This window comes from Rhopalosiphum padi, chromosome 3 (assembly GCF_020882245.1).
Source record: "Rhopalosiphum padi isolate XX-2018 chromosome 3, ASM2088224v1, whole genome shotgun sequence".
Lineage (NCBI taxonomy): Eukaryota > Metazoa > Arthropoda > Insecta > Hemiptera > Aphididae > Rhopalosiphum > Rhopalosiphum padi.
This window is the reverse complement of record NC_083599.1, coordinates 72591558-72611663: the sequence shown is the minus strand read 5'-3', so window position 1 is coordinate 72611663 and position 20106 is coordinate 72591558. Positions and strand designations below refer to the sequence as shown.

The 20106-nt window shown below is 25.3% G+C and overlaps 1 protein-coding gene and 2 long non-coding RNA genes across 3 annotated transcripts; all 3 read left to right on the top strand.

Annotated features, from left to right (window-relative positions):
* The first annotated feature begins 31 nt into the window (after window positions 1–31).
* LOC132926308 (uncharacterized) lies at window positions 32–1598 on the top strand. Its single transcript, XR_009661407.1, has 4 exons — window positions 32–190; window positions 683–788; window positions 1204–1358; window positions 1416–1598. It is a non-coding gene; the product is annotated as an uncharacterized LOC132926308 (long non-coding RNA).
* Window positions 1599–9481: 7883 nt separating this feature from the next.
* LOC132923676 (uncharacterized) lies at window positions 9482–11802 on the top strand. Its single transcript, XR_009661239.1, has 4 exons — window positions 9482–9549; window positions 10189–10302; window positions 11125–11238; window positions 11695–11802. It is a non-coding gene; the product is annotated as an uncharacterized LOC132923676 (long non-coding RNA).
* Window positions 11803–12741: 939 nt separating this feature from the next.
* LOC132925612 (uncharacterized) lies at window positions 12742–17246 on the top strand. Its single transcript, XM_060989991.1, has 8 exons — window positions 12742–12753; window positions 12801–12914; window positions 13371–13484; window positions 14124–14237; window positions 14863–14949; window positions 15433–15546; window positions 16369–16498; window positions 17122–17246. Exons 1-8 carry the CDS (start codon window positions 12742–12744, stop codon window positions 17244–17246), a joined length of 810 nt encoding a protein of 269 aa, XP_060845974.1.
* The last annotated feature ends 2860 nt before the right edge of the window (window positions 17247–20106 follow it).

Below are 20106 nucleotides of genomic sequence, written 5' to 3'. Positions count from 1 at the left end.
GAAAATGAATTAACATCTTTTTTTTTTTTTATAGGTCTTAGCTTTAGAATTGAATTCTGACTATAAACAAATATTATTAGTATGCAATACTCATTTGATATCTGATCCAGAAGGTGATTTTATTAGATTGTTTCAAGCGTTAATTGAACTAATTATTATTAATAAAATAAAACAAAATATCACCAAGGATGTAAGTATATTTAATTTGAAAAATTATTTAGCTGTGTATTAAACAAAATAATTTTCATTATAATATTTTTACTTTTAAAAAGATTAGGTTAATAACAACGAGAATAATTTACTATATTTAACTATGTAAAATGGTTTCTAGATTTTGATTAACATATTGTGTATGTATTTACAAATTATCAACAGTGATTTACCTTATCGAGGGATAAATTATTTTTACCAAAAAAAATTTATAAAATAATATTACACTACATATATAAAAATTAGAAAAAAATATAGATAATAATCAAGGGTACCATTTAAAAAATAATTAGAATATAATTTTTCAAATAAACTTTTTAAAATAACTTGGAATGATTTTAACTTAAAAAAAAATCATTATGTGTATACTAATATCTAATTTCTCCGAAAATATAATTATTATTTTTTATACAAATTAAAAATTAATAAAATATGATGATTAAATAATTTATGACTGTGTATTTAATTTCAGTATCCCGAGAGCAATGTATCGGTTATATTCTGTGGAGATTTCAACAGTACACCTGAAAGTGGTGTTAATGATTTAGTCACCAATTTATTATTACCAGAAGAACATAGTAAATACATTTTTAATTTTAATTTATACTTTAAATAAACTACTTTTATTGTTAAGATATTATATTATTACACTTTTTTTTCATCGAAAAATAAAAAAAAATATTCAACTTAAAAAGAAATATAATCAATTCAAAATGATAACTCTCAAGTATTTACTAGGGACTACCAATTTAAGTGGTTACCTATTATTAAACATTTTATTCCATTATTTAAGATTTGTATAAGTAGATCATTATTGAAACTGTGTAAAATTACATTAGTATGTATGTAATTAAAGATTGTTGATAAAATATTAATTATAATTTGCAGTGGGCATTTAGAAGTTTTGGTTAATTTTGGTAGTCCACTAATTATATTAGTTATCTAAAATTATAATTGTTAATCCTATGTTTAATTTAAGTTTTATTTTTTCAGGAACGGTAAAAATGCTAAACGATTTAAAAAGTAATCTTGACTTTAAAATGGATAGTGCATATGATACTGATGTCCTGTACAGTAATTATACTGAAACTTTTTCCGGTCTTTTAGATCATATATACTTTACAAATCAACATCTCTACCTTAATGAGGTAAAAAATATTATGCGAAAATATTTTTTTCAGATTGTATTACATTTGTATTTTTAGGTATTACCCATGCCATCACATGATGATGTTATCCAATATGGAGGAATTCCGAGCGTATTATTTCCTTCAGATCATTTAGCTTTAATTGCAGACTTCGATGTAAAATAATTTATCTATTTTATAATGATATTTTCTTTTATTATATTTATATTTTTTAAATAATATTTCTAATAGTACCTTTAATTTTGTGTAATGTTTATTATAGTGTTACAATAACTGTAAAATTTAAGTATATTTTAAAGATCCGATTTGTTCTTATTTTGAATAGTTTCTGTATGTATACAGATAGGGCCTGGATTTATATGAAAAAAAAATCCTAATATTTAACCATGTCACTTATTTCTATTTTTGGTGTATGTTAAAAACATATATACCCAGAAATTGGTCACTCGACGGCACACGCGATCGGAGCAAGACACACAAAAACACTACTGCGGCGACGATACGCAAAGCACACGGGCGGCGAAAAAGTATACCGCACGTTGCGGTCAACCGCTGATAAGGAACGCGTATAAGTTGGCAAAATGGCACAACGGCTTAAAATACGCATACAAACGAGTTGACCGCACACGCGGTTTTGCCGCACAACACGGTGCGAGACGGCGAGCGGACGCAACGGTGCGTCGGGCTCGAACGCCAGGAAAAAAGTGGAAAATAACTAATAAGTTTTAAAAGGCTGGCGGCACAGCTTATAAGTCAGCACTCACGGCAGACGGTACGTCGCGAACTTAGGAGGAGCCGGGGGTAAAACCGGTTCGATAAAATCCGCCACATGTTGTACGTTCAAAGGAGATTATCTAATCTCGATACGGCGATAATCGATCCGCGTTCGAACAATCTTTATCATTTTTCTAATTATCTTTATCAATATCTTTATTTTCAGTAAAAATGTAATAGTTTTAATAATAATAATAATAATAAATTACTGTTCGTTATAATGTAACATTTATAAATATATATTATATACTTATATGATCCCTCTTTATAAAAAATATTTTTGAGTAACATTTAATTGAACACTGGGGTTGTTATTGGTAAATTATCAAAAAGTCGATATTTCCCGAAAAACTAATTTTTGACGATTGTCCATTTTCGCGGAGTAATTGCCAATTGGTAGGGTAGTAATATTGTTATAGTTTGTAAATTAAAATGAAATATTGTCAATTACCTATTATTTAATAATTTATTATTTTATACAAATTTTAAGCATTCGTTTATTCGTTTGCTCATTGCTTCGTGTTTGTTGTGCATAGAGAGAGATCCGTGATCATTGAGTATTTAATGCTTATCGGGTTTATCCATCTCGTATAGCTGTACCTACTTACCAAAAGAGAAGAATAAAGCGCAATTGTCTAAAAGGTATGTAATTTATTGATTTAATGGAATATTATGTATTATCATTTACATTATATAAAATATAAAATTATACTACAATTTAATACAGTATCTTCTTATAGGTATCCATTGACATTTTGTGGTAATACAATTATTGTATCTAATATCCATTGTATTTTTCAATTATCTACAACTGCATTTATCTGACACTAAAAATGTATTGATTTTTAATATATATTTATAATCTAAATAATAAATATACCTACTAAAAATTATACCTAACCAATATTAAGATAATTATTGTAACATTTGTAATATTTAGGAGCGATATATTCCAAAATATTAAAATATGAGTTATGACGCACCTTAACATGTGGCATGTGCTACGAGAGGGAATTTTTTTAAATTTCATTTGAACAAAAATGTATTAATTTCCAAATTGGTTTAAACTACTCTACCTAGTTAGGTAAAAAATGTACTATAAAGAAACATTGGAACTGTCATTGATTTACATTTATTAAAATGTACTATCCGTCTAATCCTTCATAACAATACTTAAAAAAATAGTACAAAACAAATAGTTATATGAATTTGTAAGTTATACTAAATCCAAACTTTATGGTAATAGACACATTACTTTTGTCCATATTAAAATATCCATTTATTCAATGATTATTTTTGAAATACATTTGTTATGATTAAAAAAAAAATGAATTTCTAAACAATACTTTTTTCTGATAAATGATAAATGATAATAAATAGTATATATAATACTTAAAAGCTAAATATTTAAATTATTTAAAAACTATCCATAATATTTTATATAGTATTGGAAATTTATTTTTTATGATAAAATAAGTCAAGAAAAATCTAGATATGTAACACTATATTTTATTAATTTTAAGACTTTATGTTTTATTTTTTATTAATTTTACGCTTTACCTACTATAATAATATATATTTTATATGGTTATGAAATTTATTTAATACTATATATGGTGTGTACTGAAATAATTATTGAATTAGTTTATTTCTTTTTAAATATAATAATAGGTATTAGAATAAGATTACTTTTATTTCATTTTAATTTACCAATTCTTAAGGTTAATATATAGACGAATAATTTCGTTTTAGTTATAAAAGGTCGGATACCTAAATCTTTATAGTGTTAAATTAGAGATATAGAAAGGAGCGTTAGCGATATTTATTTGAGAGTAATATTCTAAAAGACTTGAATTCTGTTCAAGTTTGATTTTTTTGCCAATCCCCAGATATTATATTAATTAATTTGTAGATAAAAATTAATTTTGGTATCTAATTTTAACATATTACAATTTTCAGTTATAATTCAACTAAATAATTTATTGGTTTAGACCTATTTAACAATTTAAGGTTTGCAATATTATATCTTATTTTATTGTGTTTGCGCTGTGCGCAATAAGCGGAAATTTAAAATATTATTACTATTTTCATTTACTTAATATTATCACCAACTTATTATTTGTCACATTATTAAACTGTGCGTTCATCGGCGAGTGCATGTCTGGGGTTTCGTGCGTATGGTCAGTCACAGAACACAGCACCGGACGCGTACTGTCAGCCACAAAACACGGCACCGGACGCGTACGGTCAGTCACAAAACACGGCACCGACCGTCTGGTAATAATAAGTCAAAGGTTGAGAGCAATACATGATGTTTGAACATTTTCTCGGCTTTATTATCGAAAAATAACCATTTTATTGCACTGCAGGCGACGAGTAACGACCCATCTCAATACATATTCCCTGTAATTCGTTTCATTTTTAAAATGACGATGACCCGTCAGTTACCAATTCTTACGGGGCACTGTATAAAACGTCGAAAGTAACAATAATACCTAAAATGCAATACGTATAAAAGCTATGGTACAAATACCACCCACATGCAAAGAAGACGGTCACACGTTCTATACAGAGATCAATTTATTTTACTTATTGCTGTATAGGGTAGATGGGTAGAATAAAAGAACGAGAAACACAAAGAAGACGACAAGGTCTTTCAATGCACGTGTGTCTTCTACATATATAATATGTATAAATGGTACAAGGGATTCAAATGTCCGGCTTTACTGCGTAATTTTGTTCGAAAAATATATTGCCTATCGAAATAATATTTCGGTACCTACGTCGTAGAATGTATATTGTTAAGTAGGTGATAAACGGACAGTTTGTACTATCTATTGTTTGAGTTGCATATCGCGGACACTTTGTACGATGATAATAAATTGATAGAAATCGATCGCGAACACTTTGTACGGTGATAATAAATTGGTAAAAGTCGATCGCGGACGTTTTGTACTTGTACGGTATGTAAATGGTGGTATTTTTATTTTGCATGTTTTTGCATATTTTGGATAAAATGCATATTATTGCATATATTCAATAAAATAATATTATTGCGAAAAATTCATGTTTTATAGTATATTTCGTATTTAATTCAAGCCCTGCTGATTAAAGTATAAAACTTGGTTTTGTTTTTGTCAAACATAAATTTTCAAATTTTTCAAACATAAAATTAAAAAAATTTCCACTATTGAATGTGAATTATGAATTTTATTTCTTAATTATTTTATTTTATTTCTATAGCGTGTTTAATACACGTCCAGGATATATTATCTGTATTGATTCTGTAAAATGAAACAATCTGTATTTTTTTTACTTGTGTGAAAAATATATTTTTAAGAAAAAATGTCAAGCTAACGGCCAGATGTAGGTATTGTATAGGTACGCATTTATACTTAGGAACAAGGAATAATCTATCGCAATATTATTTCTTGTGTTTTAAAAATCAACTACCTCAGCAGGGCGTTATTTAACCGATGTATTATGGGACATATTTTGGCGAAGTCTGCAGTGGCGTCGCAGAGACGACGTCTTTGTTAACATTCTGTATATAGACGCCAATGGACATATTATTTCAATTTCTATAACAATAATAAGTAGGCGGTTGTCTTTTAATGTATTTCTCCGGTCAAAAATAATCAATAATGGATTTAATATTACAATACGTACGAATTTGGTATCTTTTAAATCGCATGCCCTTATATGGCGAAAAAGAAAATGTACATTCGATTATATTATAAAGAGCGGAAATGCCTTCGTTTATTATACATAAAGTATTAAAGTGTGGTTCGACGGGTACCACTATACCTACCCATATTGTAACAATTGTGGAATTATAATGCACCGCTCAGTCAGAGCCCAGGGGTGATATATTTCGGGTAGGCATTCTTTTCTCACCAAAGGCGACCGAAATGTCCGAAATGTTCGAATCTCACGTATTGCTCTCATTCTTCGACTTATTAGTTATTATTACCAGGCGGCCGGTGCCGTGTTCTGTGACTGACCGTACGCGTCCGGTGCTGTATTCTGTTACTGACCATACGCACGAAACCCTAGACATGCAATCCCCGATGAACGCATAATTTTAATAATGTGATAAATAATAATTTAATAATAATATTAGTTTAATGAAAATAATTATAATAATATTTTGATTTGCGCTTATTGCACACAGCCGGACAGCGCAAACAGTTTGAATAACATATTATAATATTGCAAACCTTAAATTGGTAAATAGGTCTAAACCAATAAATTATTTAGTTGAGTTATAACTGAGAATTGTAATATTCGGTACAGCGAAAAAATAACCCCCGAAAAAATAACCCCGCGAAAAAATAACCACAGAAAAAATAACCCCATATGCGATTTTGTAAGATTTTAAATAATAATAATTGTTTAATATTCAAAACTAAAATGTATATTCTAATAAATACGTGTATATGAATATTTTATAAAATATTTTAATTATTAGCTGAATTATGAGCATTTTCAAATATTTAATATTTTTCATACTTATAACTCACCTAAAAATTAAAATATCGTAAAAATCAGATTATAACAGATTATGATCTTACCTAAACGTTAAATAAAAGCACACTAGATATATTGCGGGCTCAACGTCCTCTTAAGATATGGTATATCTTAATATCTATAAATCGTCCTATATTTGTATTGTTAAAATATGGAATTCCTAATCTGCCAATGTTACTTCTCGCCTAGTTACTAATAATATAATAAAATAACCAATAATATATAAATAAAAAAAAAAACGTAAATAATTTTAAACAAATTGTCAATATTTTCAATTTCAATAATATAATAATAAAAAAAACGTAAATAATTTTAAACAAATTGTCAATATTTTCAATTTCAATAATATAATAATAAAAAAAATGTAAATAATTATATAAATTATATATTAATACCTATAACCTATTAATACCTATTTTGTAATCTTTTTCTGAGTTAAATAAAAGCACACTAGATATATTGCGGGCTCAACGTCCTCTTAAGATATGGTATATCTTAATATCTATAAGTCATCCTATATAGGTAGGTATCAATAAATTATCTTTATATTCTGATAATGCTATAGAATTGGCAATTTGTAAAATTTGTCAAATTCTGTGTGTGTTCAGTTCTCTGTAATCGGTACTACAGTGCCACCGTGGTGTACTACAGTGTGCTTTCGTATATATATTTCGCTATAATTTCGTATTCGTTATAATTTCTATAATAATTATGGATAGTTTGGATATTTTTGATTCTGAATTATTTTTAAACTTAAAATAAATATTGATTTGACTGCTATAGTTTGAAAGTTATTTTTACTAATTACGTAGTATATCATTAATTATAATATTATATTATTTTAATACTTACATATTTTCTTAATAAATATCTAAATAATTATTAAACCCATCAACAATTATGTTAAATAAGTAGGTATGAGAATAATAATTTAGAGAAGTTTTATCACACGTTCGTTTTGTATCTTGCAATATACCTATCTAATTATCCGTGTTGCTAGCAACACAATGTATGGTGCCTATTATACATTGAGAGACAATTCATTATATTTAACCTTAGTAAAATTATATATATATTTTTAACCACTTATAAAACACTGAATTCTCAAGTTATTATCCAACCTTTTGGCATTCATACCACAAGGGGAAAGTAACAACATTCTATGTGGAAAATAAACAAGAAGATACAGATAATAATAATCGATTTATGCAATGTATGTGTAATGCTGAATGAATGTAATTGTTAGTAAATTTAATAGTAGTGAAAAAATTGAAATTTGTTAAGAATCTGAATGAATAACATATTCTCTGAAAAATGAACCAAATTTTTAGCTTGTAATTTTCATTCTTAAAATGTTTATATTTTTTTCATATTAAAAAGGAGTTAATGTACAAGTGTATTCTTTAGAGTTTAGAATGTTTAGATACACTTATTTTACATTCAAGTACAATAACACATTCTGGTAGATTTGTACTATCTTCTATGGCTTATCAAAATTATTATTTCTTATCATCTGTTATAAGTTTATATTTCATATGTTTTTGCAGTTTTACATTCATATTTGTATTTAAGTTTCAACTGTAATTGTTTTCAAATATTTTATATTAAGAATGAAGTTTGTCTGTTATTTATTGTTTGATTGTTTCCATTTACCTAAACTATTCAGTGTTATATTACCGATTCATAAGTTAAACTGCTTATAAAACGCTTAATTCTTAAATTAGTGTATAGAAACCTTGACTACAAGACAATGAAAATAATTCTAATTTTTCGTTATTAACTTTCCTATATTTCATTTATGCTGATATATAGGATATACTATAAAACATACGTTTATAAATTATATGATAATTTTGACGAATATTACCAATTTATATTTTTAACTGTTTGTAAAACAAGCAATTCTCAAGTTAGTGTCTTGAAACCTAGACTAAAAGCTTAAGAAAATGATTCTTATTTTTGATTGTTAACCTTCAAATGTTTCATTATACCTGATTGTTCATATAGACCATAGGTTCTCAAACTTTTTTCATGCATAGCCCACTTTGAGCATCAAAAATTATCCAACGTCCCCTAAAAATGTTTAAGCTTACCATTTGTAGTGTATTTTAAAAACAGTATAGTTGTCATGCCGGCTATGACAGACGTAAAATCAATTATGAAGATATATAGTAGGAATTTAATACTAGTTTGAAGTTTAAAAGTACATAATACTTTTTAATCAGTATTGCCCCTCTATTCTGTTTCAACGTCACCAATATTTCTTAGGATCATATACAGCCCCCTTGAAGACTATCAACAACAAATATTACCGATTCATAAGTTAAACTGCTTATAAAACGCTTAATTCTTAAATTAGTGTATAGAAACCTTGACTACAAGACAATGAAAATAATTCTAATTTTTCGTTATTAACTTTCCTATATTTCATTTATGCTGATATATAGGATACACTATAAAACATACGTTTATAATTTATATGATAATTTTGACGAATATTACCAATTTATATTTTTAACTTTTTGTTATACATGCAATTCTCAAGTTAGTGTCTTGAAACCTTGAATAAAAGCTCAAGAAAATGATTCTTATTTTTGATTATTAACTTTCAAATGTTTCATTAAAACTGATTGTTCATATAGACTATAAATAATACTGTTATATAATATTTTTGATGAATGTTACTAATTCATTTTTTAACTATTTATACAACAATGAATTTACAAGTTATTATCCAACAAATATATATTTTTAACTGATAATATTTTTTTAGATAGCAGTAAAGCAGATCATTGGCATTCATACCATTTGGGGAAAATTACAATATCCTATGTTGAAAATAAACAAGAAGATACAGATAGTAATAATCTTTTTATTCAAAGCACGTGTAATGCATAATGAATGTAATTAATACTAAGTGTAAAAGTAGTCAAAAAATTATAATTTGTTAAGAATCTGATTAATTAAATTGGTAAACAGCTTTAGGTTGTAATCTTCATTCTTAAAATTTGTCTTAGCTATAACGACCTGTTTATTTTTGTACGTTTATGTGATAATTTTGACGAATATTACCAATTTAAATTTTTAACTTTTTGTATTACAAGCAATTCTCAAGTTAGTGAATTCACACCTTGTCTAAAAGCTTAAGAAAATGATTCCTATTTTTGATTATTAACTTTCAGATGTTTCATGAAACCCAATTGTTCAAATATACTATATAACATACGTTTATATTATAATTTTGACGAATATTACCAATTTATATTTTTAACTTTTTGTAAAACAAGCACTTCTCAAATAAGTTTCTTGAAACCTCGTCCACTAGCTTAAGAAAATGATTCTTTTTTTTGATTCTTAACTATCCAATGTTTCAATAAACCTGATTATTCATATTGACTATAAAAAATACTGTTATATAATATTTTTGATGAATGTTACTAATTCATTTTTTAACTACTTATACAACAATGAATTTACAAGTTATTATCCAACAAATATATATTTTTAACTGATAATATTTTTTTAGATAGCAGTAAAGCAGATCATTGGCATTCATACCATTTGGGGAAAGTTACAATATCCTATGTTGAAAATAAACAAGAAGATACAGATAGTAATAATCTTTTTATTCAAAGCACGTGTAATGCATAATGAATGTAATTTATACTAAGTGTAAAAGTAGTCAAAAAATTATAATTTGTTAAGAATTTGATTAATTAAATTGGTAAACAGCTTTAGGTTATAATCTTCATTCTTAAAATTTGTCCTAGCTATAACGACCTGTTTATTTTTGTACGTTTATGTGATAATTTTGACGAATATTACCAATTTATATTTTTAACTTTTTGTAATACAAGCAATTCTCAAGTTAGTGAATTCACACCTTGTCTAAAAGCTTAAGAAAATGATTCCTATTTTTGATTATTAACTTTCAAATGTTTCATGAAACCTGATTGTTCATATACACTATAAAACATACGTTTATAGTATAATTTTGTCAAATTTTACCAATTTATATTTTTAACTTTTTGTAAAACAAGCACTTCTCAAATAAGTTTCTTGAAACCTCGTCCACTAGCTTAAGAAAATGATTCTTTTTTTTGATTCTTAACTATCCAATGTTTCAATAAACCTGATTATTCATATTGACTATATAACATACGTTTATATTATAATTTTGACGAATATTACCAATTTATATTTTTAACTTTTTGTTATACATGCAATTCTCAAGTTAGTGTCTTGAAACCTTGAATAAAAGCTCAAGAAAATGATTCTTATTTTTGATTATTAACTTTCAAATGTTTCATTAAAAATGATTGTTCATATAGACTATAATTAATACTGTTATATAATATTTTTGATGAATGTTACTAATTCATTTTTTAACTACTTATACAACAATGAATTTACAAGTTATTATCCAACAAATATATATTTTTAACTGATAATATTTTTTTAGATAGCAGTAAAGCAGATCATTGGCATTCATACCATTTGGGGAAAGTTACAATATCCTATGTTGAAAATAAACAAGAAGATACAGATAGTAATAATCTTTTTATTCAAAGCACGTGTAATGCATAATGAATGTAATTTATACTAAGTGTAAAAGTAGTCAAAAAATTATAATTTGTTAAGAATCTGATTAATTAAATTGGTAAACAGCTTTAGGTTGTAATCTTCATTCTTAAAATTTGTCTTAGCTATAACGACCTGTTTATTTTTGTACGTTTATGTGATAATTTTGACGAATATTACCAATTTAAATTTTTAACTTTTTGTAAAACAAGCACTTCTCAAATAAGTTTCTTGAAACCTCGTCCACTAGCTTAAGAAAATGATTCTTTTTTTTGATTCTTAACTATCCAATGTTTCAATAAACCTGATTATTCATATTGACTATAAAAAATACTGTTATATAATATTTTTGATGAATGTTACTAATTCATTTTTTAACTACTTATACAACAATGAATTTACAAGTTATTATCCAACAAATATATATTTTTAACTGATAATATTTTTTTAGATAGCAGTAAAGCAGATCATTGGCATTCATACCATTTGGGGAAAGTTACAATATCCTATGTTGAAAATAAACAAGAAGATACAGATAGTAATAATCTTTTTATTCAAAGCACGTGTAATGCATAATGAATGTAATTTATACTAAGTGTAAAAGTAGTCAAAAAATTATAATTTGTTAAGAATCTGATTAATTAAATTGGTAAACAGCTTTAGGTTGTAATCTTCATTCTTAAAATGTGTCTTAGCTATAACTACCTGTTTATTTTTGTACGTTTATGTGATAATTTTGACGAATATTACCAATTTAAATTTTTAAATTTTTGTATTACAAGCAATTCTCAAGTTAGTGAATTCACACCTTGTCTAAAAGCTTAAGAAAATGATTAGTAACTTTCAGATGTTTCATGAAACCCAATTGTTCATATACACTATAAAACATACGTTTATATTATAATTTTGACAAATTTTACCAATTTATATTTTTAACTTTTTGTAAAACAAGCACTTCTCAAATAAGTTTCTTGAAACCTCGTCCACTAGCTTAAGAAAATGATTCTTTTTTTTGATTCTTAACTATCCAATGTTTCAATAAACCTGATTATTCATATTGACTATATAACATACGTTTATATTATAATTTTGACGAATATTACCAATTTATATTTTTAACTTTTTGTAATACAAGCAATTCTCAAGTTAGTGTATTGACACCTTGTCATAAAGCTTAAGAAAATGATTCCTATATTTCATTATTAACTTTCAAATGTTTCAATAAACCTGATTATTCATATTGACTATATAACATACGTTTATATTATAATTTTGACGAATATTACCAATTTATATTTTTAACTTTTTGTTATACATGCAATTCTCAAGTTAGTATCTTGAAAACTTGAATAAAAGCTCAAGAAAATGATTCTTATTTTTGATTATTAACTTACAAATGTTTCATTAAAACTGATTGTTCATATAGACTATAAATAATACTGTTATATAATATTTTTGATGAATGTTACTAATTCATTTTTTAACTACTTATACAACAATGAATTTACAAGTTATTATCCAACAAATATATATTTTTAACTGATAATATTTTTTTAGATAGCAGTAAAGCAGATCATTGGCATTCATACCATTTGGGGAAAGTTACAATATCCTATGTTGAAAATAAACAAGAAGATACAGATAGTAATAATCTTTTTATTCAAAGCACGTGTAATGCATAATGAATGTAATTTATACTAAGTGTAAAAGTAGTCAAAAAATTATAATTTGTTAAGAATCTGATTAATTAAATTGGTAAACAGCTTTAGGTTGTAATCTTTATTCTTAAAATTTGTCTTAGCTATAACGACCTGTTTATTTTTGTACGTTTATGTGATAATTTTGACGAATATTACCAATTTAAATTTTTAACTTTTTGTAAAACAAGCACTTCTCAAATAAGTTTCTTGAAACCTCGTCCACTAGCTTAAGAAAATGATTCTTTTTTTTGATTCTTAACTATCCAATGTTTCAATAAACCTGATTATTCATATTGACTATAAAAAATACTGTTATATAATATTTTTGATGAATGTTACTAATTCATTTTTTAACTACTTATACAACAATGAATTTACAAGTTATTATCCAACAAATATATATTTTTAACTGATAATATTTTTTTAGATAGCAGTAAAGCAGATCATTGGCATTCATACCATTTGGGGAAAGTTACAATATCCTATGTTGAAAATAAACAAGAAGATACAGATAGTAATAATCTTTTTATTCAAAGCACGTGTAATGCATAATGAATGTAATTTATACTAAGTGTAAAAGTAGTCAAAAAATTATAATTTGTTAAGAATCTGATTAATTAAATTGGTAAACAGCTTTAGGTTGTAATCTTCATTCTTAAAATTTGTCTTAGCTATAACGACCTGTTTATTTTTGTACGTTTATGTGATAATTTTGACGAATATTACCAATTTAAATTTTTAACTTTTTGTAATACAAGCAATTCTCAAGTTAGTGAATTCACACCTTATCTAAAAGCTTAAGAAAATGATTCCTATTTTTGATTATTAACTTTCAGATGTTTCATGAAACCCAATTGTTCATATACACTATATAACATACGTTTATATTATAATTTTGACGAATATTACCAATTTATATTTTTAACTTTTTGTAAAACAAGCACTTCTCAAATAAGTTTCTTGAAACCTCGTCCACTAGCTTAAGAAAATGATTCTTTTTTTTGATTCTTAACTATCCAATGTTTCAATAAACCTGATTATTCATATTGACTATAAAAAATACTGTTATATAATATTTTTGATGAATGTTACTAATTCATTTTTTAACTACTTATACAACAATGAATTTACAAGTTATTATCCAACAAATATATATTTTTAACTGATAATATTTTTTTAGATAGCAGTAAAGCAGATCATTGGCATTCATACCATTTGGGGAAAGTTACAATATCCTATGTTGAAAATAAACAAGAAGATACAGATAGTAATAATCTTTTTATTCAAAGCACGTGTAATGCATAATGAATGTAATTTATACTAAGTGTAAAAGTAGTCAAAAAATTATAATTTGTTAAGAATCTGATTAATTAAATTGGTAAACAGCTTTAGGTTGTAATCTTCATTCTTAAAATGTGTCTTAGCTATAACTACCTGTTTATTTTTGTACGTTTATGTGATAATTTTGACGAATATTACCAATTTAAATTTTTAAATTTTTGTATTACAAGCAATTCTCATGTTAGTGAATTCACACCTTGTCTAAAAGCTTAAGAAAATGATTATTAACTTTCAGATGTTTCATGAAACCTAATTGTTCATATACACTATAAAACATACGTTTATATTATAATTTTGACAAATTTTACCAATATATATTTTTAACTTTTTGTTATACATGCAATTCTCAAGTTAGTATCTTGAAACCTTGAATAAAAGCTCAAGAAAATGATTCTTATTTTTGATTATTAACTTTCAAATGTTTCATTAAAACTGATTGTTCATATAGACTATAAATAATACTGTTATATAATATTTTTGATGAATGTTACTAATTCATTTTTAACTACTTATACAACAATGAATTTACAAGTTATTATCCAACAAATATATATTTTTAACTGATAATATTTTTTTAGATAGCAGTAAAGCAGATCATTGGCATTCATACCATTTGGGGAAAGTTACAATATCCTATGTTGAAAATAAACAAGAAGATACAGATAGTAATAATCTTTTTATTCAAAGCACGTGTAATGCATAATGAATGTAATTTATACTAAGTGTAAAAGTAGTCAAAAAATTATAATTTGTTAAGAATCTGATTAATTAAATTGGTAAACAGCTTTAGGTTGTAATCTTCATTCTTAAAATTTGTCTTAGCTATAACGACCTGTTTATTTTTGTACGTTTATGTGATAATTTTGACGAATATTACCAATTTAAATTTTTAACTTTTTGTAAAACATGCACTTCTCAAATAAGTTTCTTGAAACCTCGTCCACTGGCTTAAGAAAATGATTCTTTTTTTTGATTCTTACCTTTTCAATGTTTCATTAAACCTGATTATTCATATAGACTATAAATAATACTGTTATATAATATTTTTGATGAATGTTACTAATTCATTTTTTAACTACTTATACAACAATGAATTTACAAGTTATTATCCAACAAATATATATTTTTAACTGATAATATTTTTTTAGATAGCAGTAAAGCAGATCATTGGCATTCATACCATTCGGGGAAAGTTACAATATCCTATGTTGAAAATAAACAAGAAGATACAGATAGTAATAATCTTTTTATTCAAAGCACGTGTAATGCATAATGAATGTAATTTATACTAAGTGTAAAAGTAGTCAAAAAATTATAATTTGTTAAGAATCTGATTAATTAAATTGGTAAACAGCTTTAGGTTGTAATCTTCATTCTTAAAATTTGTCTTAGCTATAACGACCTGTTTATTTTTGTACGTTTATGTGATAATTTTGACGAATATTACCAATTTAAATTTTTAACTTTTTGTATTACAAGCAATTCTCAAGTTAGTGAATTCACACCTTGTCTAAAAGCTTAAGAAAATGATTCCTATTTTTGATTATTAACTTTCAAATGTTTCATGAAACCTGATTGTTCATATACACTATAAAACATACGTTTATAGTATAATTTTGTCAAATTTTACCAATTTATATTTTTAACTTTTTGTAAAACAAGCACTTCTCAAATAAGTTTCTTGAAACCTCGTCCACTAGCTTAAGAAAATGATTCTTTTTTTTGATTCTTAACTATCCAATGTTTCAATAAACCTGATTATTCATATTGACTATATAACATACGTTTATATTATAATTTTGACGAATATTACCAATTTATATTTTTAACTTTTTGTTATACATGCAATTCTCATGTTAGTGTCTTGAAACCTTGAATAAAAGCTCAAGAAAATGATTCTTATTTTTGATTATTAACTTTCAAATGTTTCATTAAAACTGATTGTTCATATAGACTATAAATAATACTGTTATATAATATTTTTAATGAATGTTACTAATTCATTTTTTAACTACTTATACAACAATGAATTTACAAGTTATTATCCAACCAATATATATTTTTAACTGATAATATTTTTTTAGATAGCAGTAAAGCAGATCATTGGCATTCATACCATTTGGGGAAAGTCACAATATCCTATGTTGAAAATAAACAAGAAGATACAGATAGTAATAATCTTTTTGTTCAAAGCACGTGTAATGCATAATGAATGTAATTTATACTAAGTGTAAAAGTAGTCAAAAAATTATAATATGTTAAGAATCTGATTAATTAAATTGGTAAACAGCTTTAGGTTGTAATCTTCATTCTTAAAATTTGTCTTAGCTATAACGACCTGTTTATTTTTGTACGTTTATGTGATCATTTTGACGAATATTACCAATTTAAATTTTTAACTTTTTGTATTACAAGCAATTCTCAAGTTAGTGAATTCACACCTTGTCTAAAAGCTTAAGAAAATGATTCCTATTTTTGATTATTAACTTTCAGATGTTTCATGAAACCCAATTGTTCATATACACTATATAACATACGTTTATATTATAATTTTGACGAATATTACCAATTTATATTTTTAACTTTTTGTAAAACAAGCACTTCTCAAATAAGTTTCTTGAAACCTCGTCCACTAGCTTAAGAAAATGATTCTTTTTTTTGATTCTTAACTATCCAATGTTTCAATAAACCTGATTATTCATATTGACTATAAAAAATACTGTTATATAATATTTTTGATGAATGTTACTAATTCATTTTTTAACTACTTATACAACAATGAATTTACAAGTTATTATCCAACAAATATATATTTTTAACTGATAATATTTTTTTAGATAGCAGTAAAGCAGATCATTGGCATTCATACCATTTGGGGAAAGTCACAATATCCTATGTTGAAAATAAACAAGAAGATACAGATAGTAATAATCTTTTTGTTCAAAGCACGTGTAATGCATAATGAATGTAATTTATACTAAGTGTAAAAGTAGTCAAAAAATTATAATATGTTAAGAATCTGATTAATTAAATTGGTAAACAGCTTTAGGTTGTAATCTTCATTCTTAAAATTTGTCTTAGCTATAACGACCTGTTTATTTTTGTACGTTTATGTGATCATTTTGACGAATATTACCAATTTAAATTTTTAACTTTTTGTATTACAAGCAATTCTCAAGTTAGTGAATTCACACCTTGTCTAAAAGCTTAAGAAAATGATTCCTATTTTTGATTATTAACTTTCAGATGTTTCATGAAACCCAATTGTTCATATACACTATAAAACATACGTTTATATTATAATATTGACAAATTTTACCAATTTATATTTTTAACTTTTTGTAAAACAAGCACTTCTCAAATAAGTTTCTTGAAACCTCGTCCACTAGCTTAAGAAAATGATTCTTTTTTTTGATTCTTACCTTTTCAATGTTTCATTAAACCTGATTATTCATATAGACTATAAATAATACTGTTATATAATATTTTTGATGAATGTTACTAATTCATTTTTTAACTACTTATACAACAATGAATTTACAAGTTATTATCCAACCAATATATATTTTTAACTGATAATATTTTTTTAGATAGCAGTAAAGCAGATCATTGGCATTCATACCATTTGGGGAAAGTTACAATATCCTATGTTGAAAATAAACAAGAAGATACAGATAGTAATAATCTTTTTATTCAAAGCACGTGTAATGCATAATGAATGTAATTTATACTAAGTGTAAAAGTAGTCAAAAAATTATAATTTGTTCATATAGACTATAAAACATACGTTTATATGATTACTTTTACAAATATTACCGATTCATATTTTTAACGTCTTATAAAACAAGCAAGTGTCAAGTTAGTGTCTTGAAACCTTGTATAAAAGCTTAAGAATGTTATTCTTATTTTTGGTTATTAACTTTCAAATGTTACATTAAAACTGATTGTTCATATAAACTATAAAACATACAATTATATAATACTTTTGATGAATGTTACTAATTCATTTTTTAACTACTTATATACTAATATGACTAATATTCAAGATTTATTGTTATTTTTAAATAAATATAGCACTATTCCCAAAAAATTCAGTTATCATCATCAAGAACTTCCATGATTTTTTAGGCGAATAAGATGTTTAGTCTATGTTTTTCTAGGAATACTGTGTGCTACACCAAAATTTTCAAGATTTAATGGGATTTTTAAGTTAATAAAGCATTATTCCAATTAATTTAGTGTTCATCATCTAGAAATTTCATGATTTATAGGTGAATAAGCTTTTTAGTCCATGATTTTCAAGGAATACTGTGTGCGACCTCAACATATTTAAGATTTATTGGAGTTTTTAAGTTAATAAAGCATTATTCCCAAAAATTAAGAGTGTATCATCAAGAAATTCCATGATTTTTTAGGTGAATATGATTTATATTCCATGATTTTCAAGGAAAACTGAGAGCTACATCAATATATTCAAGATTTATTGTGATTTTTAAGTTAATAAGGTATTATTCCCAAAATTTTTAGTGTTCATCATCAAGAAATTCCATGATTTTTTAGGCGAATACGACTTTTAGTCTATGTTATTCCAGGAATACTGTGTGCTACGACATAATATTCAAGATATATTGGGATTCTTAAGTTATTAATTCATTATTCTCAAAGAATTTATAGTTTTTCTTTCAAAAATGCCATGCTTTATTTGATTTTTTTATGAGTTTCGTGTCCTACACCTAGATATTTCAGAGTTTTTGGGTTTATTGCGTTTATATTCCATGATTTTCAAAGAATACTATATGCTACGTCAATATATTTAAGATTTATTGGGGTTTTTAAGTTAATTATGCATTATTCCCAAATAATTTAGTGTTCATCATCAAGAAATTTCATGATTTATAGGTGAATAAGATTTTTCGTCCATGATTTTCAAGGAATACTGTGTGCTACGCCATAATATTCAAGATTTATTGTTATTTTTAAGTTAATCAAGCATTATTCCCAAAAAATTCAGTTATCATCATAAAAAATTCCATGATTTTTTAGGCGAATACGATTGTGAGTACATGGAATTTTGAGGAATACCGAGTGCTACGCCAAAATATTCACGATTTATTGGGATTTTTAAGTTAATAAAGCATTATTCCCAAATAATTAATGGTGTTTCTTTAAAAATGCCATGTTTTTTTCGTTTTTTTTTATGAATTGTTTGTCCTACACCTAGATATTTAAGAGTTTATGGGTTTTTTACGTTTATATTCCATGATTTACAAGGAAAACTTAGTGCTACCTCATTATATTTAAGATTTATTGGAGTTTTTAAGTTAATAAAGCGTTATTCCCAAAAATTAAGAGTGTATCATCAAGAAATTCCATGATTTTTTAGGCAAATATGATTTATATTCCATGATTTTCAAGGAAAACTGAGAGCTACATCAATATATTCAAGATTTATTGTGAATTTTAAGTTAATAAGGTATTATTCCCAAAATTTTTAGTGTTGATCATCAAGAAATTTCATGATTTATAGGTGAATAAGATTTTTAGTCCATGATTTTCAAGGAATACTGTGTGCTACGCCATAATATTCAAGATTTATTGTTATTTTTAAGTAAATATAGCATTATTCCTAAAAAATTCAGTTATCATCATCAAGAAAGTCCATGATTTTTTAGACGAATACGATTGTAAGTCCATGCTTTTTAAGGAATTGCAAGTGCTACGGCAATAAATTCAAGATATATTGGGATTCTTAAATTATTAGTTCATTATTCTCAAAGAATTTATAGTTTTTCTTTCAAAAATGCCATGCTTAATTTGATTTT

Bases quoted from the DNA above. Each gene is read 5' to 3' on its own strand.
- LOC132925612 (XM_060989991.1), top strand. The intron at 13,485-14,123 runs GTAATGCATAAT...ATATTTTTTTAG, and splicing joins TCTTTTTATTCAAAGCACGT to ATAGCAGTAAAGCAGATCAT. The intron at 16,499-17,121 runs GTAATTTATACT...ATATTTTTTTAG, and splicing joins ACGTGTAATGCATAATGAAT to ATAGCAGTAAAGCAGATCAT.